General features: G+C 41.2%; 1 protein-coding gene across 4 annotated transcripts in view; it reads right to left on the reverse strand.

The window, feature by feature from the left end:
* Nucleotides 1–1,972: 1,972 nt before the first annotated feature.
* Nucleotides 1,973–23,414, reverse strand: part of LOC117250178 (glutaminase kidney isoform, mitochondrial) — a 35,333-nt gene continuing 13,891 nt past the window's right edge. For 3 of the 4 annotated variants that reach the window (XM_033616217.2, XM_033616216.2, XM_078165879.1), the window contains 13 exons: nt 23,200–23,363; nt 21,383–21,441; nt 15,039–15,071; nt 13,935–13,993; nt 13,634–13,700; nt 13,363–13,413; nt 12,589–12,765; nt 12,357–12,488; nt 11,720–11,812; nt 5,750–5,811; nt 5,578–5,654; nt 5,418–5,481; nt 1,973–5,257 (listed from right to left, as the gene is read on the reverse strand). In XM_033616217.2, coding sequence (XP_033472108.1) covers nt 5,110–5,257; nt 5,418–5,481; nt 5,578–5,654; nt 5,750–5,811; nt 11,720–11,812; nt 12,357–12,488; nt 12,589–12,765; nt 13,363–13,413; nt 13,634–13,700; nt 13,935–13,993; nt 15,039–15,071; nt 21,383–21,441; nt 23,200–23,363 — 1,186 coding nt within the window. In that variant the 3' untranslated portion in view covers nt 1,973–5,109. Of the gene's footprint in view, nt 5,258–5,417; nt 5,482–5,577; nt 5,655–5,749; nt 5,812–11,719; nt 11,813–12,356; nt 12,489–12,588; nt 12,766–13,362; nt 13,414–13,633; nt 13,701–13,934; nt 13,994–15,038; nt 15,072–18,482; nt 18,838–21,382; nt 21,442–23,199; nt 23,364–23,414 lie in introns of those variants that run through there. The other variant, XM_033616219.2, reaches the window with a different exon arrangement.

The raw sequence follows: 23,414 nt of genomic DNA on the forward strand, positions 1-23,414 counted from the left end.
CAAACTTGTTTGTTTTTTTTGTATATTTGACTTCTTCATTTGGGTGTCAGACCAAAAAAAAGCAACAGCCTCTTCTGGGACTTGAACCCACACCTTTTGGTTTACAAACCAGTCTTCTATCACACTGAGCTATTTCATCTGACACATAACTCCGGTTTGGTGCTTTTGACCGGCACAAGGGCACATGTTCAAAGAGTTGCACTGGTATGCAATATAAACATATAAAAATGCACCAACACATTCGGGGTAAAGGCATACACACATACAATAATAAATAAATAGAGAAATAAAGTCTAAATAAACTGCTTCTCATGAGATTTGAACTCTCAACCTCATGTTCTCCAAGCAGTCAAAAATCTCTCTGAGCTATCTGATCTGACAGGTGGTGATGGGTTGGTAGAGCTTTTGGTAGAGCAGTTGTCGACGCACATGTAAATGTAACAGTTGCACCTGGATGCGATGCAAACTTTTAGCAATGCACACATAAATACATAAATGTGTACATACATACAAACAGGAGTAAATAAATACAATTAACTAAATACTTACATTTCTCAAGATTTGAACCTTCAACCTCTGATCCCCAAAGCAACATGCTAACTTGCAGAGCTATCTGTTCTGATGCTTGTGCTAGCTTTCGTTCGTATATTTGACATCGTCATTTGCCCACTGGCCCTCAAAATTAATCAACCTTTGTAAGATTTGAACCCCCAACCCTTTGATCTTCAGAGCAACATGCTATCACACTGAACTGTCTGATCTGACATACTGAGCAAGCATTTCGTTGCATATTTAACTTCTTCGTTTGGGGCGTTGGACCTCAAAATTAGCTGCACCCTGTAACGTTACCCGCCCACCACCTCAGGTCTTCTGAGCAATTGTCAATCACCCTGATGTCGTAGTAGAACTTCAGACTCCTTAACAAACAACTTTATCGCTACTTACTTTTTAGTCACATGCTAGCTACTTACTTTTTAGTTACTTGCCTTATATCTTCATATGTATTGTATAGCTACTTTAGTTACACGCTAGACACTTAGTGTTAATTACCTGGCTTATATCTACGGACTTTATAGTTGCATGCTAGCTACCTAGTTTTAGTTATGTGCAATGTGTCTGTGTACTGTATAGCTACTTTAACGTTACATGCTAGCTACTTAGTTTTAGTGACATGCTTTATATCAACGTACTGTATAGCTACTTTAGTTACACACTAGATACTTAGTGTTAGTTACTTGGCTTATGTCTACGGACTTTATAGTTACATGCTAGCTACTTGGTTTTAGTTACATGTTTTATATTGACGTAGTGTTTAGGTACTTTATAGTTACATGCTAGCTATTTGGTTTTAGTGACATGCTTCATATCGACATACTGTTTAGCTACTTTATAGTTCCATGCTAGCTACTTATCTTTAGTTAATTGGTTTATATTATGGCATCAGTTTATCAATACATCCTTTACATCTACTTAATTTATAGTTACATGCTTTATATTTGCATACTTAAAGTCTGACCTCATGAGGTTAAAGTCTGCGCCTTACGAGGTTCGAACCTCCAACCTGTGGTCTTCAGGCCAGTCCACTATCGCCCGTAGCTATCTGATCTTTCACACCTTGTTGGTCTTTATTTGCGAATTTGGCTACTTAATTTGGGGGATTGGACTTGAAAATTCAGTGTCAGCCAAGAATCGAACCCACAACTTCTTGAACATCTGAATAGCTGACTATCAACAGGAGCCACTTGTTCAGAACACTTGGGCTGAACTTCTCGGAGCATTTAATGCTTCTATTTGGACACTGACATTAAATTGAAACACCGTGGTTGAGATTCGAACCTGCAGCCTCAAAACTTCAGCTAAGGCTTCTAACATCCTGAGTTATACGACCTGCGGTGTTTTCACGTCATAGATTCAATTCTCAAGCTACATTTTGGCAGAAGAAGACGCTCAACAACCAGTCAAAACACAGAACTTGATTTTTATGACTTTTATTAAATGTTTGATCTGTGAATAAATATCTGAACTGCCCGCGACACTCAGCAGCATAAATATACATGAAGAAGAAACAGAACGACACCAAACACGTTACATTCAAAATACTTCAGTCGCTGCACACAGAGATCGCTTCATATCAGCGACAGGTCGGGATCAGGTCAAATCCATATTGCTAATTCCATCGTACAATCATTACGTTTGTATTGCTGATTGTTCCTTAAAATATTGCAATTTTTAGGTGAAGTTTTGTGCTTTTTTTTAAAATCCAATTTAACGTCAAATAAAAATTTTAATCAAACTGAACGGACCGATCCCGACCTGAGGAACAGAAATGCAGTAAACCTGAACAGAATCTGGACGGTGGATTGTGAGCGTCGCAGATGCCTGGTTCAGTTTGTCCGTACAGAAACAACATCCAAACTTCCAACACGCTACAAACGCACAAAACTTCTGGAAAACTAAACATCTGCACAACTTTTCAAGTATGACAGAATCTTCAGCACATTACAGATATAAAATGAAACAATCCATCCGCAGTATAAAGCTTCTTCAGTTTTTGTTTTTAGTGTTTCAAATCTGTCGTGGAAACAGATCAGACCGTCCTGAGTCCTCCGCAGGGACAAACGTTTACATATCATAATTCATGTGATACATTACAAGTCAACACACTTTATGCACTAAAAGCCTTGGTTTGGAAAAACATAGTTTGACAGCGATAAAAATGAACGTCAGTGGATCACAACGGGAGTGTTACAACATGAAATCAAAGGAAGAGGTGCACTCAACAAGGAAAATTTGTTAAAATACACATAGATAAATCCTCATTACAAAACATCTCCGTTTTGTTTCGCTAAAGCAAACAGTAGGAGTCAACTTTAAGGTCCAATCCCAATACCCCCTCTTGCCCACTCCCCCTTGGCCCTCGAAATGAAGCAACGAGGGGTAGGGGTAGAAATCTTTCTCTAGGAATTGGGACACCACTCACTACGTCAACGCGTCAGTTACGTTCACGTATACGTAACTATTTTAAACAGGAAGCTGCGAGCCATCTACATTTCCAACCATCTCCAGTTGAGTTCATCCTACCGATCATGTTTGCCGCATTCATCTTGCTTCTGCTACCTAGCTAGCTAGCTAACCAGCTAACATTACGAGGCAGCATAATTAAACGAGCTGGCGTGTTATCGTAATGTGAAAAATCCGACAGTTTTGCAGAACAGGACAGATGACAGACGCCAGATAGTGCGAGCTAGCTAGCTAGCTAACAAGCAACCTGACAACTGTGACATTAGCTACGTGTGAACTTTTTTCCCCGTCTCTTGCTTGGTGGTAACCATGGCGACGTCTACCCCTCGCTGGCAAGTTAGCATCTGCCCACTACCCCTCGTTATGCGATGGGTATTGTGACGGGCCCTTAGTCCCAGAGAGCAATGCTGTAAGAAACAACCAGAGAGCTTTACCGTCCAAATTAAAGGTTAAACTACCTTTATTGAGTGTTTTAATTCAGTCGACTTTATAGATGCTCTTCACTGATACACACCAACTGTGTGTCTCATATCGCATACTTCTGTACTAATACCTCATTTCTTCTTACGTATGTGTTCAGAGACGAGGCAACGAGAAGTCCGTTCATTCCTATCTTGGAATCTCGGTGATATCCGATGTGCCTGCGCATATTCCAAATTACTGGATGGCCAAAAACTGACAGACATGACAACACAGTGCCCCCTACAGGCTAAATTAGCATCGTACACACATTTTACACCGTGGATGGCTCCGATATTTGCTTTATATGTGGGCTAATATAGCGGTCAAATGTTATTTCGTTTACATGTGGGCTAAGATAGCGGCCAAATGTTATTTCGTTTACATGTGGGCTAATATAGCGGCCAAATGTTATTTCGTTTACATGTGGGCTAATATAGCGGTCAAATGTTGGCGATAATGCTCCAGTGTCTGTTTGCAATTCGCCGTTTCAAAAAGAAGATGAAGAAGAGGCGGTTAAAACTTTGCTGGCGCGAACTGAGGCAACACCATGCAAGAAGTATAGTGCACTACTTTGAAGCGTACAAACAGAAGTATGCGATGTGAGACGAAAACTGAAATATTCCAAATTTTTCACAAATTTAATCTCATACATTTGGTCTTTTTGGAAATGTTGTGATCTTCAGTGTAATAAAGTTCTGTGGTTTTTAGCAGCTGATGGCCGAGGGGTGATTTTCCTGTTGTTGAGTGCAAACACAAACACACAAAACAAACTTCAATTGTTGGACGTTTACAGTATTCAAGCTTCTGTCAGCGCTGGCAGTGTCATTTATGATATTTGGAAACTCTTTCAACAAACAACCTGAACTTTGGCGAACTTCGACATTATTTCCTCAGGTTACAAAAAATAAAATCAAATAATACAGTTAAACTGTAAAAAAAAAAAAAACAGTTTTTGGGGAGGTGACAACAAAAACAGTCATTTAAAAGCAAAACAAAAAAAACTTTAACTCGTATTTAATGTTTTAAATTCATCTAAATGTCGTGTTTAAATTGAAATACTGACAGTTTCCAGAGTGAAATCTACGTCCTCGACTACAGAAAGACAACTATACACCTGTATATATTTACACTAATGTATCCTCGACTCACACACACACACACACACACACACACACACACGCTACATGACTGTACACTTTATCTTCAGTAGATAAATAAGTATCACACACACACTGAAGTGTTTGGGGGAAGATACATTCCACCACGCTGTGATGATGAAGTGACAAACCCGGGGTACCAAACGCCTGCTACTTCCTGTTGTCATGGAGTCCGTTGACCTACCAGCCGCAGCTGAATTTACCCAGCATTCAACGTGGCGGCTGGTTGCTTCCTACAAAGCTACAGAGCTGATGACGAGATACAGAAGGAGAACTGAAATAAAAAGTACATTAATATACAAAAAACCAACGACATCTACCGGCATGAGGCGGGGTGGCGGCTGCCCTGCGTGTACGGTTTAAGTTAAGGGATTGTTTCCACTGTACAGTTTGAAGTGTTTTCCTCTCTGATCCACATTTAAGACGTTTTCTCACAGCCGTCCAGCCTCTCGTCTTCAGCTCGTTTCCCTCAGAGCAGACCGTCCAGGTTCTTCTCTGCGTTCTGCTTGTTGTCCACGTTTTCCTGAGGGCTGTACTGGGTGTGGTAATCGCGGAGGATGGTCACCACGTCGTGGTGGCCGAAGTGGACGGCTTCGTCCATCGGTGTGTTCCCCCACCTGCAGTGAACAGAGGAGGGTCAGAGCGGTGTCGGAGGTCCAATGCGACATCAGACATTTAATGTGCCTGATCGATCAGCTACCAAAGCTTAGTTTCATTGATCAGTTGTTTCATCAAGTCGCTTTTTTTAATGTTTAGATGAAGTTTTCTGATGCTCACCTGTCTCTGGGAACTGGGTTGACTTTACAGGCCTCCAGCAGGAAGCGGACCACCTCAGCGTGCCCTGAAACACACACACACACACACACACACCTGTCAGCTCCGCAATAATGAGAAAGACAATCAATACCTTAACGACGTCACCTCCTCAGAGTTTTACCTTCAGCAGCCGCCACATGCAGGGCCGTCCTGGAGTCGTAGTCTCTCTGCTCCATGTCCATGGAGGACAACGCAAACCTGGACAAAGAGCACACAAAACACAGCTCATAAAACCGTCCACTGATCAGACGACTACAGAAAGACGTCAGTGTGGATGTGGAGCGAAGAGTCACCTCCTCAGGGCTGAGACGTCTCCGGTGTACGCAGCAAACAGCAGGTTGATGACAGACTTCACCTGAAACACAACAAGCACATTCAAGTTACACAATGAGGTGAGGTTACAGTGATCGTCCACCGGGTGGCACTGTGGGCCAAAATGTGAGCAGACACAAGGTCACGCAGCATCCAGAGAACACAGAGCGACAGGATGTGACGCACGCACTGTTACACCGTGACGTTTCACGCTGATAAATAAATGAGAGGAACATTAGAGTGCAGTGTGTGAACGTGATGATGTCACAGGGTTTATGAGCTGCAGGAGGAAATGATCACGCCGGCGTGATCAAATCATGTGACTAGTTTATGACGTCACTGCACGACAACGAAACCCCGTAGAGCGCTACCGTCAACTTCTCTGGAAAGTGCGGACTTGAAACTCCATGACAGTTTCTGTTTTATGTTGATACACCAAGTAAAAACGGAAATATGATAGTTTAAAGTTGAAATAAAAAGTGAGAGTGAGGCGGATGAGAGAGGCAGGCGATAGAGTAGTGAGCGATAGTTTGAGAGAGTTATTGGGAAGATTCGGAGTTGTTTTAGGATTTAGAGTTTATTCGTGAGGAGTAGAGGATGTTGCCAGAATGGGTTTAGGAAGGGTCGTTCAACAATGGACTCAGTCATGAACTTGGATTTAGATATAAAGAGAGCAATAGCAAACAAAGAAGCAGTTGTAGCAGTGTTCATTGACATCGAAAAAGCATATGATATGTTATGGAGAGAAGGACTATTAATCACTTTACATGATGAAGGTGTAAGAGGAAGACTTTTTAATTGGATTAAGGGTTTTTTATGCAACAGGACAATACAGGTCAAAGCTGGTAGTGTGTTATCTGAAGAGGTGGAAGTGGAGAATGGCACGCCCCAGGGAAGTGTGATCAGCCCTGTGCTCTTTAACATTTTAATCAATGGCATATTTAGTACAGTGAGCAAGGATCTAGGTTTGTCATTATTTGCAGATGACGGAGCTATGTGGAAGCGAGGAAGGAATCTCAGTCATATCTTCAATAAAATGCAATAAGGCCTGGATAAAGTGGTTGATTTGACTAAAAAATGGGGATTTAAAATCTCTATAGACAAAACAAAGTTCATGGTGTTTGGATATAAAAAGAAAATGCCAGATAAAGGTTTGATGATCAGTAGTCATACTCTAGAAAGGGTTCAGAGTTTTAAGTATCTCGGAATGTGGATGGATGAAAGAGCGACATGGAAAACACATGTAGAGAAAACTGCGCTTAAATGTGAAAAAGTAATAAATGTTTTAAGATGTCTGGCAGGAACTGATTGGGGGGCTGACAGAGAAACCATGCTGATGATCTACAGAGCAATGATTCGATCTTGTATAGACTATGGGTGTGTAGTATATGGGTCAGCAGCACACACAACACTGAAAGCACTGGATATTGTGTAAGCAAATTGGGGGGAGGAAAAGAAGAATTAAAGTTAATTTTGGAGTCAAGCTAAAAGATAATGCAGGAAAAACAGGCATTCTGGAGAAGAAAGTATCTCCTCCAGTCTGCTGGTCAGCTGTTCATCCATGGCTTTTTACAGAACCTGAGATTGATATAAGATTTTTAAATAGTAAGAAGAGGGAAAAGGACGAAAACATCGTTAATAAAATTCAAAAGCACTTGCAGCAAAAATGGAGGTCACATTTACAGATATATACAGATGGGTCAAAAGAACCAGAAAGCGGGAGGGTGGCAATTGGCATAGTAACCCCCCAGTTAGAAGTAAGAAAAGGCCATAGGATATCAGATCACACAGCAGTATACACAGCAGAGATGATGGCAGTTTTGAAGCCTCTTCAGTGGGTGGAGGACAATAAACCAAGTTATACAGTCATATGCAGTGATTCAGCAGCAACTATACAGACTATAAAAGAGGCACGTTCAAAGTCCAGACCTGACTTAATAACAGAAATGTGCCTAATATTGTATAGAATTAACAAAATGGGGTGTGAGGTGGGGTTCATCTGGGTACAGCACATGTGGGCATACAGGGAAATGTGGCAGAACTCATGGGATAAGGAAAGCAAAGGCAGGATATTTTATAATATACAAAACAACATAGGGAAAAGCAATAATTGCTTTGGTTGCGGCCCTGACTGGGAAGCACCCGGACGGAAGAAATACTCATCTCAAAGGAGGAAACTGTTCAGAGAACTGGGAGCAGCTGGAGAGGCTGTTTTTAACATGAACACACTGCTGAATATGGAAGACTGGAACAAGATGAAGAAGCTGCTGCAGTATCTACACTACAATGGAATAACAACAGAATATGATTAAACACTAGAAGAAATCGCATGGAAACAGCAGAGGGCAGCAATACGCCTTAGATGCGTCTAGTCTGCCGAAACCAAAGAAGAAGAAGAGGCGGATGAGAGAGGCAGGCGATAGAGCAGTGAGCGTGTTTGAGAGAGTTTTTTTGGAAGATTTGGAGTTGTTTCAGGGTTTAGGGTTTATTCGTGAGGAGCAGAGGATGTTGCGGACACTGAATGTAAGACAAGCCGTGGACTTGTTCTTCGAACCGGAGGAGCAGGAGGACGAAATGTGCGTTTCACCGTCGGAGTCGGAGAGTGACTGTGACGATGAAGCTGAGGATCCGTCCTTTGTGGCGGACGACAAGAGGTGAGTCAAACTGCTTATCGACATTTAGTGCTTTTGTTTTTCTTATTACTCTCTTTGTAAACGTGTGCTGTGTCATTTTGTGACACACACACCTCAAATAAAATATATTTTACCGCGGGAAAATATTAATATTTTAATAGTAAATAGTTATGTTATTGTTGTTTATAGTTTGATTTTATCTCAATTTGACATTTTTTTAAAATGTGCAAATTACACTGAACTCAACTTTTTACATTGTGTTATTGTCATGTACATATACAGAGATGATGAGCAGCCTGGGACATCTACAGCCCCAGCAACAGGCAGAGGCAGGGGGCGTCCGCGTGGCAGGGAGAATAGATGCCGGTCTAGATCTCCATGTGACCGGTCATCCCAGCCACACCACAGCCCTGAGGCCTGGAGAACAGAGAGTGACCCTGATACTGCTCCAGGAGTCAGCAGGTTCATGCCCCACAGACCACCAGGAGTCCAGGTGGACATGCACTCGGTATACACACCGAAAGATCTGTTTCAGCTGTTCTTCTCCACTGCCACCGTGAGGACACTCTGCAGGAACACCAACAAATATGCAGCAATACAGCAGGAAATGGGGAAGAAGTACAGCTGGGCTGACGTCGAGGTTGAGGAGCTCTATAAATTCTTTGGCCTTCTCATGTACATGGCATTGGTGTCACTGCCATGTCTCCAGGACTACTGGAGACAAAAGCACATCCTGTCTGTGCCGTTTCCAGCCATGGTCATGACGAGAGACAGGTTCAGGTCCCTGATGTGGAACATCCACCCCAGCGATCCAGAGGAGGATGTCATGAATGACATGAAGAAGGAAACACCTGATCATGACAAGCTCTTCAGGGCAAAACCCCTCATGGATGAGATCCGCACTGCGTGCCAGGCTCATTACCACCCAGGGAAGGAATTGGCTGTCGACGAGCGAATGGTGGCAACCAAGGCAAAAACTGGCCTGACCCAGTACATGAAGGACAAGCCAACAAAATGGGGGATCAAGCTCTTTGTGTTGGCTGAGTCAAGCAATGGCTACACTGTCAACTTCAGTGTGTACGGTGGGAAGTCCAGCTCGGCCAGTGTGCATGGACTGTCGTATGACGCTGTGATGGACCTCATTCAGCCGTCATATCTTGGGACTGGATACCATATTTATATGGACAACTTCTACACCAGTCCCAAGCTGTTCCTCGACCTGGCCAGCATGAAGTATGGTGCGTGCGGTACCTACAGGGACAACAGGAAAGGGTGTCCCCGTGGAAGAGCAAATGCCCTCACCCCAAAGTCTGAGAGAGGTGCTGTGAGGTGGATCAGAGAGGGCCCCCTGCTGTTTGTGAAGTGGATGGACACGCGGGAGGTGTCTGTGTGCTCCACAATCCATCCAGCATTTTCTGGTGAGGTGGTCCAGAGGAGAGCAAAGGATGAAGATGGACGCTGGGCAGTGAAGGAGATTCCCTGCCCCACCCCTGTCATGGCCTACAACAAGTGCATGGGTGGGGTTGATCTTTCCGACCAGCTGATCCAGTATTACTCCACCCACCGCAAAACTGCTCGCTGGTACCAGACGCTCTTTTTGCACTTTGTGGACATTGCAGCAACAAATGCATACATCATGCATTGTGAGATGAGCAAGAAACAACAGGTGCAGCCCATGACTCACAAGAACTTTCTCACCCAGCTGGTGTCTGAGCTGTGTGGCGTGGACAAGACGGGGACTCCGATCAACAGGAGCAATCAGCATGTTCCTGTTGCCATCGCCACTGTCACTGATGCCAGCCAGAAAGCCACTCAAGGCCGCAGGGTATGCCAACGCTGCCACCAGGTGGACAAAAAGAGGAACCTGACGCCATGGCGATGCAAGTCCTGTGATGTGCCCCTCTGTGTCATTGTTGACAGGAACTGTTTTGAGGAGTGGCACATGTTAAAAAAACATCAACAAAAAGATGCCTTGCTTTAAGTTGTTATTGTTGTATATAGTTTGATTTTATCTCAATTTGACATTTATATGTTACTTGTGCACTATTTAGGAACCCCTCACAGTCTGTCAGTGTTATATAGCTCTCTGTCTAATCGTGGCCAAAATGAAAAAAACAAAAAACAAAAAACATCTGTCTTCACCTGGTTTTTGTTGGGAATAGTTGTATATAGCTTAATTTTATCTCAGTTATACTTTTGTATGTACACATTTACAACTTCTGTTTAACATTTTCTGCCTTTGAATTTTTTCATTGAGCATGTTTGAATTTTGTCTAGTAAAGAAATTGATTTATTTTTCAAATGCGATTTTGTGTTTTTGAGTGTTTTTGGGTCTAGTATGTTAATATCAGTGTCAGAAATTAGCAAGGGCCACGGGCCATTTGGCCCGCAGTTTATCCAAGAATGCCCCCAAAAGCCATGTTTTCCGGGGGCCAAAATTGCCCCCAAGTTTTCGAAACAAATATATGTATTTATATTTTTAACAGTATTACAATCTGACATTAAAGTATAATTTTATTTTCATTAAATTAATTTACCGTTGCATCTACAACTCATTTTCCAGACATAATCAACGAGATTGCACTGATTACGTGAGAGTAATCTGACACAGAAGGGGAGGGGGCTTTGCTGTACCATAAGTTTAAACTAACCATTTCTTGGGTGATCTGTGTCGACACAATGACAAATTAATGAAAAATTAAGGTAGAATGAATGTTAAATTTTAAATTAACTTACTTCCAGGATTGCATCTAAGGAATTTATAGTAATTTGGCCTTTTTAACAGTAAAAGTAACTGTAATGTGGTGAAACATTAGTACTGCTATCAGTAGATTAATGGTTAAATCATCACATTTAAACTGGTTGAATTATAGGAAATCTGAGTGATATTTTGCAACCATAACTTTATGTAACCCATTATGTTTCATTTATAGTGGTTTCTACTGAAGAGTGAAGACACTATCTTAGTTGGTTTTGCTTTTCATGTGTTTATTGTTAGAACATAATTACAATTTTTTGATGGCCCCCAAACATTTTGAAAATGGCCCCATTTTTTAGACCGTGGGGGCCAAAATTGCCCCCAAAATATTTTGTTAATTTCATACCCTGGTTAATATAGTATGTCAGAGTGGAAGAATAATTTTCTGGTCATATAGCTACGGTTGTGCTGAAAAAAAAAAGATATCAAACATTGGCATGACAAACATTTTTTCATGTGGTATATAAAGGCAAAAATCAAAAGTATACAAAATGGCCAAAATAGCCCAAGACCCTCAAGGGCTAAAGATGCTGAGAGGAAGAACAGCTGCAGGGACTCACCCTCTGGTCTCCGCCCTCCCTGCGAGGATCCAGCTTCTTAGCAAAGTGTCGCAGGTTGTCGTAGTTGTGGAAGTTAAAGAGAGAAACCAGGTCCTGAAAGAGAGTTAAAAACATTTAAAATGACACACACTGGGGTTTTTTTTACCTGTAATTTTATTTTTTTGAGAAGCTTCTCATCAAACTTTTATGAAATTTTTTTTTTAAATCAAATTAGGAATTCTTTGGTGACTCTTTTTCCTTGTATTTTTATAATAATATTATTTATATTAATAAATAAATAAATCATGTTGACCTAAACTTACATCAGCTTTTAATGCTGTTTGTGATTATACATAAAATGACGTTTTCCCAAAAAATTAGCAAGAACTTAGTAAATAAAAAAAAGAAAATTAGAAAAAAAAGTTAAAAACAAGGAGCTTAAAATAATAATAATTATGTAACATAATTTTAAATATATAGTAATGATAATTATGAATATATTTTTCCCCCTAGCTAGAGTCAGTGTTTGGTTTGTCCGTTCTGGGCTACTGTAGAAACATGGCGGTGCAACATGGTGATCTCTGTAGTAGAGGACCCAGTCCCTGCGTAGATATAAAACGCTGAGAACAAACATGTATAAAGTAAAGGCGCAGGTTACCGTGCAGAACTGGATGCCTCTGACGCTGTTCCCCAGCTTGTCGAGCGGAGGAGACCAACACATGACGCCCATCACGTTTGGAACAACCAGCAGAATCCCCCCGGCGACCCCGGATTTAGCCGGCAGACCGACCTGAGACAGCAAAAGAAGAAGAAGAAGGAGGATGTGTTGAAGACATGCTCACGATTCAGGAGGAGCGGTGTAAGTGACGTGTGATGGACGAGGTACTGACGTGGAAAGCAAACTGTCCGGAGAAGTCGTACATGCCACAGGAATGCATCAGACTCAGAGTGTTTCGCACAGACTCAGGGCTCAGCACGCGCTCTCCTGTGATCGGACAGAAGCCGCCGTTGGCCAGGGTAGCCGCCATGACGCTGGCGCTCTCGCAGGTGACCTCGATGGAGCACAGCTGGTGGAGGAGACCAGATATTAGCAGTTATGTTTCAGTTAAGAATCAGCTAATTAAATCCCAGATAAATAATAATTCCTACAGAACATGTCGTCGGTAAACTCATCGTACTCATTCTACTCGACCTGAGCGCAGCATTCGACACCATCAACCACTCCATTCTTCTCTCCCGCCTTGAGACCACTCTTAACATCACCTCCTGCTCTGTCCTGGCTCACATCCTACCTCTCAGACAGACAACAGTTCATCAGCATTAACAAATCCCCCACTGCTCCCTTCTGCCAAGGTGTCCTCCAAGGTTCAGTCCTCGGCCCCCTCCTCTTCATCCTCTACATTCTCCCCCCTCAGTCACATAATCCGCCGTCATGGACTTCAGCTACACTTCTTCGCCGACGACATTCAGCTGTACATCTCCACCAAAGCCATCCCTCCCGCCACTCACTCTGCCCTCACCAACTGCATCACTGAAATAAAATCCCGGCTGCAAACCAACTTCCTCAACTGCGTGACGTGCCTAAAGGGATTCACGTCAGGTGAAATAGCTGCTATAAAAGTTCTCCAAGTACTTTTACTTTGTTTTGCTTGAGCTCCATTTACCTGGAAGTAGAAGTCAAGGATGGAGGTCATGTCCGTCCCCTCTGGAAAACACTGCAAGAGAAATGACACTGTCAACACGTCAGAAAACGCACCTGCTGCGAACTCACAAACCATGTCGACATTACATTATATAGTCTGTACACGGCAACAGGAAGAAGAATTTAAAATGTAAAACATTAAAGATTCACGTTGCAGTAAGAGTGAATTCTGTGACCCGTGTGCGCTCAGAGAGAAGACATGGCTCTGAGCTGCAGGTGACCTTTGACCTCACCTTCTTCTCCTTCAGGTAGTAGCCGATGGCAAAGTTTCTGTCTCCAGACTCTCGCTCTGACTGGAAACTGGGACACACACACACACACACACACACACACACACACACACACAGAAGACGTTTGTTTCTGAGGCAGCATGACTCAGCTCAGCTTATATAAAACCGCAAAGGTCCTGACGGAGCTGTTTCCTCTGCGCTCTCGTCTCCAAGACGTCTTTTATCGTTTGTTTCACCGTTCAGCGTGGATAATAAATCAGTGAGACGTCGAGGAGTGTGATGTGTGTTTCTGTGTCGTACTCACGTGGCGTTGCTGAAGCCCACGTACTCGTTTCCTGCCAGTTTGTTCATGAAGTTCATGACCTGCAGAGCAGAGCAGCACATTTACACTGAATAATAAACCTCGTTTACATCAGCTCTGTGACAGCACAGTTTGTGTGCCACAAACTGCAGTTCCTCTCTTATGTCCACTTGGGGGTGGCTCTAAGAGCGAGTCAATCTCCATCGACTCCCATGTTAAAAATGAAATAAACATGTTCACAGCCTGGTACAAAAAACAGGTTTGGTCTCTATAGCTAATTTCAAATCTGTAAATTAAAACACCTTCCACAAAAACAAAAAAATACTTTTAAACCCACTAAATTATTTTTCAATCAGATCAAATATACAAAGTCCACAAATTTAAAAAAATATATAATAAAATGTGGAATTTGTGTATTAGGAGGTCTGTTGTATTTGCAAAATATTCCTATGGGTTAAAAAAAAAAAAAACACATTTTAATTACAAATTTTAATTAATTGTGAATCTCAATTTTACACTTGCAGATCGGTATTTTACGCACAATGAATTATTTTTTTTATTTTTTTTACATTTGTGTATTTATTTGCAAAATATTTTGTGGGTTAAACATTAAATATTTTTATTTTAATTTTTAAACCCACAGAAATATTTTGCAAATAAATACACAAATTCCACAATTTACAAAAAAAACCTGAATTATAAAATATCTGTTAAAAAGCTGTAAATGTTTAGAAAAAATATCTTTATTAATATTTATTTGTAAATAAATGTAATTTATTCACAATTTATTAAAAAAAAAAATACAAAAATTAAATTAGATTAAAATACGTAAAAATGTTCTTTGGGAATTGTGTCAGATTTTTGTTTTTCCTCTGACATTTTATAAATCAGACATTTACTTCAGTTTGTACACACGCCTTTAACCACAAATAAAAACATGCTATCCCGTTAAAGGTTTTTTTTTGGGGAGTTTTTCCTGATCAGCTGTGAGGGTCCAAAGGACAGAGGGATGTTGTATGCTGTAAAGCCCTGTGAGGCAAATTGTGATTTGTGATATTGGGCTTTATAAAAAAAATTAATTGATTGATTGATTGATATAATACTCACATAGTCAAATTTCTCAGCGTTGCTCGCCCCTTGCTGAAACACAAACACAATCACATTATTAAAAGCTTTTTAAATTGTATGTAAGAAGACATCAATGTGCCACTGACACTAACAGTAACCCATGTCATGACATTAGCACTATCATCATCCACATTAAACTAGGACAGGAAACAGTGTAAATTTACATCACTATTGATTTGACACTACGAGTTGATCAGTTATGTGACCAATCAAACCAGTCATGGCATCAGATGAATTAAGATTAGAGGTGGGAGACTAGCTGGAGATGAGGAGGTGAAACAAAACTGTTAATTCCCTCAGTTTCTGTCAAAGAAAAAAAAAAAAACTACCGTAGAAAATTTCAAAGGAAACAAAGTAAACTGACGACTCTACGTTAGCTTAGTAGCTGCTGATCAGAGTGTACAGGTGTGTTTGTCGAAGGAAGCAGGTGAGTTAGTTTAAGGTGTGTTCACACTGCGAGCCACATGATCGACACGTCACACGACCTTCTCTGGGTGTGCAGCATTTATAAAAAGTGGAATTTCACGAGGCAGAGGCAGTCGGACAAGGAGGTGTTTTAAGATGCATTATGGGAAACGTAGGATCCAGTGTTTTTAAGTGATTTTTTGGAGCTATTTAAAGGTCATATGTATAGCTGTTTCATCAGAACGAATATTTTTAAAAATAATACATCCATAGAACATCTAGAAAGGTGTAGAATTAAAGTCTATATTTTCCTGAAAAAAATAAGTACAGTAAAGAAATAATTGTTTTAGAAATTTTGACGGGTCCAGAATATTTTGATTTGGTTACGTTGGTTACGTTACGTTGGCTGCAGAGGTATGGCGTCGTCCCAGCGCTATCCGTCGCAAATTCTAGCCGACCAACAGAGAAGCAAAACCAGTATCAACATCAGTTCAGCTTTTGATCGCTGGTGTCAGCTGAAGGCAGAAAAAGGGCTAAAAAGCCACGCAGAGGTTGCCGCTTTCCTTCTGCACAGGTAAGCTAATGTTTGCTAACTAACGCAGCAGGGTTGTAAAAAGATATCTGCTGAATATATCTAATATCTAGTAAAGCCGAACTGGTAATTACACTGCACCTAAATGAACTAAAAGTTAAAATGTCGGCTAATTTCAGATATTTTACCTAATACTCTAGAAACGGCGTTTTTGGGACGGTAATGTTAGTTTTTTGCGGCTTGTTGTAAAATAGTGTCGTAAAAAGATATATCTACTGAATATATCAAATATCTAGTACAGCCGAACTATCATGTTATTATTATTATTATTATTGGTGGGAAATTAAATCAGAGGAATATATTTGGCGTTTTAATATCAAGAACATTTTGGTGTTTTTGTGTATACAGGACGTTGTTGAATCAGGGAATTCGTGTGTCCACCACGACAAAGGATCCCAGTTGACTAATTACATTAGCATTAGTGACGAGTAGTGCTAAAAATGCTTTACGGGGATTGTACAGGGCGCACACAAGAGAGGATTCATGATTTATAATTATCATTTTTAAAAACTATACCACAAAAGACTCTTGACATTGCTGTCTGTCGTTTACGAACCTGGCAACCTGTAGAAATGAAGAGTGGAGCGAGAGCGGGCGAGTGTGAGCGCGACACCTACTGACCGGGAAGTATGAATCCTATATCTATTAAGAAAGTGACAGTCAAGTTTTTAACCTTGCCCTCGCACACACTGGACGCATCACGCTGCAGCTCGTCAACAGACAACCACACAAAGGCAAAGTTATTACTACTTTCACTGAAAGATCTGTTCTTCCTCTACCTCCACGTTAGCTTAAAATCATGTCAAGACAGCCCTGAGTTAAGATTTTAAATGAGGCAAATGAGTAGGGTTAACTTGGGTTTATACTTATGCGTTGAAGCTACGCCATACCTAAAGTGTAGGCTCTTTGATGATGCCCACCCTCCACCACAGCCGGACGTGCACCTCCCAATGACTGTAGCTACGTGTCGTGCCTTTGTATATCTCTGTAAGCTGAAACCATTTCCCTCAGTGGAAACGAAGCTTTTATTTAATTTCACTTATAAGAAACAATAAATTGTGAAGACATTAAAGCCTCCACATAAATGGCATTTATGTTTGTGATTGATCCTGGCTTCATATGAGTAGAGGAAAAGTCCGCTAGCCGCTGGGCTAATTTATGCAACTGAAAATGTCATAGGCTTGTGCTAATAACGTTAGCATGTTGTATTTGTGGGGAAACATGTCGTGTATAAGACAATTAATCTGTTTGTGAGTCTTGTGAGTTATAACGGAGCTGAAATTTGTGCTTTAGTTTAATATTGTCACTATTAAGACATGTTTTATGTTTTATGGTGTTGTGAATCAAGCAAACCTAGCATTTTGGAGCGTAGCGCCTATGTAAAACTATAAATCAGCCAATACATGGAAGTCATTTTAAGACATGCTGGGAGTTTTTGACGAATACAAAATTAAAAACATGTTGTTTTGATGGACAGAGATGAGTTTTAGGGGTTTCATTGGCCATGTTTCCATCAGCCTGTTTAGATGCGCATCTAGAAGTGTCGCATCAGAAAATTATGATGGAAACGCCAAAATTCAAATTAAAATCCCCTGATTTGCACAAACTAAAATACGCTCGCTTTAGCTGGGTTTTGGTTGATTCGAAAAAATGTTGATTCGCAAAACGGGGGATGGAAACAGTTATGTTCGAATTAAGTCTGACGTAGCGCACCTCTCTCCATGGTGATATTCACACTCGGGTCGGGAAGGCGGTAACGCATTTACAAGCTGGTTGCCAACCGCCAGAAAACGTAGAAGAAGAAGAATGCGAGACTTGTTTTGTTTGCGGAAAAATCACAGGATTCGTATTTCTTTTAATGCGCATTTGCCAATGATTGGAATCACTTTTGGATGGAAACATAGCTACTGATCCTTGGACTTAAAGTCTACGTCTGTTGCTTCAACGTGTTATAAAGTTGTCCGATACTAAATCACTGGATCACCTCTTTAATACAATATCAAGATAAATGGTAAACACTCATCAGTAAGAGTGCAGGCCTGTTTGTCGTGCAGCTGGCAGTGTGAGTACACATTGTGGGTTTTATTAACCACTGAGGCCAACAGACAAAAACTGATTCTCTGACCTACGCTGACGAGAGTTAAATCTATCTGCGCTGACAAAATGTAATCTCAGCATATAAATGAAAACCACAGAAATCAAAAAACAACCTCCTCTGCAGAAAGAAATGGAGTATGATATAAAACCAGTGTTTGAATTCAGCCAGAGCTGTACTGTTTATAATGTATAAACAGTTTGGGAGAATGCAGGTGAAGAGTATAAAAGCCACATTGAAACATTCATAAACAGCCATGTGAAGGCTAAAAGCTTGTCACAAATCCAGACCAAAGAAGAGGGGGAAAATAATTAAAAAAGGAAAAAATTACCAACGTCATTGACCTGTTGCTGTGGTCATAATTTCCCAAAGATCCTAATGCTGTAAAATATGCAACAACACATAAAACCACACAACGAGCCTTGAAAAGGTACATTGCACATGAGTGTATTTGAAGTTTAGAGCGAGAGTCAGAGAGGGGAGGAGGAGGAGGAGGAGGAGGAGGAGGAGGAGGAGGAGGGGAAGGGAGGAGGAGGGGAGGACGCATGCATGCACACAACCTGGTTTTATTATTCCGATCAATGGATACAATCAATCTGCAGCTACTGAGACCTAAACAGGGATTGGTTGGATCGGACCAACAGGAGAACTGTTTTCAGATCACACAATGACAATCATTCCCAAATGATGTGAACACAACAAAGGATGATGTCAACAGCTGTTCTGAGGCGTTTGGACTTGAGTTGGGTTAACTAATCAACACCTCATTGTGTCACTACAAATCAAAAACAAGGACAACAACAGGATTGTATGGATTCCTGAGCATAAATGAAAAGCTAACAGGCTAACATCTGTTATTGAAGCTGGGGTAGGCAGTTTGATTCTGGCGTCACTGGGCAAAACTTGACTCCTGCACCTCCGAAAGGCTCACAGCTGCAGCTACAAGTTCATGTTTATGTTGCCAACGTTAGCTCGACTCTCGAATCACTGTGTGCTTTCCGCCTCACTCCCCGCCGCTGCAGACCACCTCCCGCCGGTTCAGAAAACTTTCTGTTGCTGCAGTTACACAGAATAGACCTGACACTGGTCAAATTTGAGCCACTAAAGCTGCTGACCGAATGTCCTGGGGAAGCAGCCCACAGCGGCGGAGAGTGAGGCTGAGGGACTGTGGGGTGGCTAGCTCGCTACTTTTTAGCCCTTTTTAAACAGGAATTGTGCAAATCTGCAGGAAAGCCCAATCAGTGTTTTTTCAGCATTGGCAGTATAAAAACAAAATCGGGGAGTGCAGCAAAATGCCGCCTACCTACTTTTGTTTATACAGAATGCGCCTTTTTCGGGGCAATGGGGGGCGTGAGCAAGTAACAAAACGTGTAGCTCAGCGTGTGACGTAAACAGTGACGTGGGAGGGAAGCCGCGGCTGGTCAGTCCTTCGGCGATTCTCTCATAAGTCGGCCCGTTCTTCACCGTCCCCGTCATCTGACGGTTAATGGCCTCTTCGTTTGCAAGGACAAGGAGGGCGCGCAATTCCTTGTCTCCCCAGTTGCTCATCTTTACAGTGTCTATCAGGTTTGTGTTTCCCTCTTGCTACTAGCTGCTCGCTAACTCCTGCTATCAGCTGTTTCCTGTTTATCCACCGCCAGTGGCTCGCACATGCGGCGTCATCAACAGCTCCTCCCACAAGTCTTCAACAGTTCCTCCTGTTGTGGAAGGTCGCCTTGGTCTGTTTAAACTAAAAGGGTTCCGCCAATATGTCTACCCTACGAGGCAGAAAATTGGGCACCTCGGATCAACTCGCCAATCCGGCTCTGTGTGTCTAAACACTCGCAGCTTGCCGGCAAAACGGCCCAACATTCGCCGAAAATCTGGCAGTGTAAAAGGGGCTACTGTCTCATTTGTGGTCTGATAAACAGAGAGCGGAGCGAGGAGGGGCTGAGCTGGTGACTTATGATCCAGACGTCCGATGACTGAAATCCGTCATCTAATTAAAACATCTAGTTGAAAAACGACCAAGACCTGAAGCATGTTTTCTAAAAATGTGGCGTAAAACTGGATAAAAAGTTGCTTTATGAAGCTTCTGGCAGACAATCACCACTCTGACACATGATGTCACTGACAGGCGATGACAGCCAAATGAGACAGACACTCTTCTTGATTAAAATTACAGATTCTTGAAGCAGTGTCTCAGAGATGGAGATAAAAGCTTTCTTTAAGCTAAAGGCTCACGGCTGTGGCCTCTAGCTAACATTAGCTAGAGCCTCGAATCGCACTGTATCTTCCACCTCACTCCTGCTGCTACAGAGCACCTTGCCAGGAGGAGAGTGGGCAGCAACCGGAATCCTGATGGATCGTGAAACGTTCTTTCGTTCGACCTGGCGCTGAGGTCTATTTCCTCCCAGGGAAGCAGTCCACAACGGTGGGGAGTGAGGCGGAGGGACTGTGAGGTGGCTGAGGACTATTTGCTCTTCCAGATTCCTGCCTACCCCGGCTGCAACTCTTGAAATATATTTGGCTGTAGCTTTTCAACGAGTCCCTGAGATTGCTGAGAGACGGTGTCTGTGTTGCTCTCCTGGTTTATGTCCTGTGACATGCAGCAGATCCTACATCGCTTCATTTACACGTGAATGAAAAGTGTCGTTCAGCTGTTGCACTCGGGTCTTAAAGGACTCTAAATGTGTCCAGAGACAGTTTCTGAGGAGAGGCAGGTCGGATTCATCATAATTAAACTGCTCCTCATCCTGCAGGGACACCTCCTGATCTCAGGTCAGCCACTCAGGGTTTTAATTTAAATCAGCAGCTGGAGCTCTGGTGTGTCTGACAGAGTGTGTGTGAGGGTCGGAGGAAAGAGCAGTGGGCCACGCTGGTCTCCATCTCCACCTCCGCCCATTCTCTAAACTGTCTGTGTGCTGGATATCCGAGCGATGCTGCTTTCGACCAAATCCCCTTTCAGCGTGATTATCTATAACCTTAATCTCCCCCGTATTCCCTAATCTGGAGGAAACACGTTCTCCAGACGATTATAATTCTGTTTCATACACTTCCTGTCAGGACACGACTTTTTAGCTGCAGTTAGAAGTTCAGGAAATGAAAACCACTCACAATCTGGAATCATTTTAACAACATAAAACTCTTTTCTGAAACTCTTAAATCACCTAAAAACGTCTGTGTTTGAGCCGATCAGTTTCTGAACAAATGTTGTGAAGCATTCATGAGAGGTGTGTAAACGCAGCTTACCTTGATGAGGGAGGTACAGACAATAGCTCCAGCATTAACCATGGGGTTGTGCGGCTTATCTGCAGGAGAGGAAACACATTTTTTTATTTTTCTAAATATATTTTTATACACTTTAATGTATAAATTATTAATTCAGTTTCATTTCATTTAATTGACAATTAGTATGACTTTTGTTTTATTATTTTATATTGTATTATTTCATTTTTATTTTATTATTATTATTATTATTATTATTATATAACTTATAATTCATAGTTGTACATTTTTATTATGTTATTTTTATTATTATATTACTATCATTATCATTACTTTATTTCATCATTTTATATTTTCATTTTTTTTAAATATTTTTAATTTTTTATTTTATATTTCTTCTATTATTGTTATTATTATTATTTGTTTTTTGTAGTTTTACATTTTATTAGGTTATTTATATTTTATATTATTACCACTCTTATCATTATTATTAGTATTACTTTTATGTATTTTATATTTTTATAATTTTATTCTTATTTTATCACTATTATTATAATTATAATTATTACTATTATATTACTTATATTTAATAGAGTTACTTTTTTTTTAATTTTACTTTATTAATCCCCCTGAGGGGAAATTCATTATTATAATTACTTTTATTTTATCATTTTATATTTTTATATATCTTAAAAATGTCCAGTATTTTATATTTATTCTATTATTATTGTTATTATCATTATCATTATCATTATTATTATCATTACTTTTAGTATAGATTTTAGTATATTAGATTTTTATAATTTTAATCTTATTTAATTATCATATTTGAATAATTATTATTATTATTATCATTATTGTTATTATTACTTGCATTAGTTGACTATATTTTATATTATCATTATTATCATTATTATTATTGTTAGTAGTAGTAGTAGTATTTATTTTGACTTTGTGAAGTTGTATATCAGGGAGAAAATAAAAGAGGAGCCTTTTATAGAAACAGAAAAGTGGAAACTTAGAGCACAAATTAATTTAGAAATAACACATATTCATGAAAGCAAATAAATAAATAAAATACTAAAAGTAAAGACAGGACGTTCAGGAACGTTTTTACACCGGAGGTCAAAACACTGTAGAATAATCCACTGAGTGAACATCAGCCTAACGAGGTGTGTGACCGCACAGCATCATGACAGCACACACACACACACACACACACACACACACACAGAAACTAAACACAGTGTGTGCAGTGTGTTTTAATCCTCTCATGAAACAGAACAGGACAATGTTTGGAAAAAAAATCATCTAAAAATAAACAGCTGGATTATTTCCGCTGCCGGGGAGTAATCTGCTCTGTCAGATCACAATGACAGGAAACCAGGAAACTTTCTCACACCAGCTTCCTGTCAGGAACAATCTGGTGCCTGAGGCTCCAGCTGAACATTTAAATGGAGTCTGGTGGGTTTGGTGATTTCAGCCTGAACGCTCACAGCTCCTCGGTGCGTCTCAGACGTCTGTGGCTGAGCTGCGCACGTCATCCTCAACACTGAGTCTTTGTGCTGCTCGGCCCCGTCTGGTTCGTACACAGCCACGTGCCAGCAGCTTGTCTTCATCCAGGTTATGATGAGTCTCTGTTACACACTGGCCGCTCTGTTTTATTCTGCTGCAACCTCTCATTAACTATTTACTACAGCGCCATGGCAACCAGGCCTGGAGACGGATCCTCTTACTGCGAGTATGTGAGTGTTGAAGAGAAAGTTCAGCCACAGCTGGCTGAGTCACAACACAGTGTGTGTGTGTGTGTGTGTGTGTGTGTGTGTGTGTGTGTTCCTCACCTTCCTCGTTCAGGAAGAGCTTGTTGAACCGCAGGCCGCTGGGCTCTTTGCCGATGAAGCGGTGCACGTACTCTGTGCCGTGGTCGTGAACGGCGATGGCGTATTTCAGCGGCTTCACGCAGGACTGCAGGCAGAAGGGAACCTTGGTGTCGCCCACAGTGTGCCTGAGACACACACACACACACACACACACACATATCTGAGGAAGGGTTCAA

This window comes from Epinephelus lanceolatus, chromosome 24, assembly GCF_041903045.1.
Source record: "Epinephelus lanceolatus isolate andai-2023 chromosome 24, ASM4190304v1, whole genome shotgun sequence".
Taxonomy (NCBI): domain Eukaryota; kingdom Metazoa; phylum Chordata; class Actinopteri; order Perciformes; family Serranidae; genus Epinephelus; species Epinephelus lanceolatus.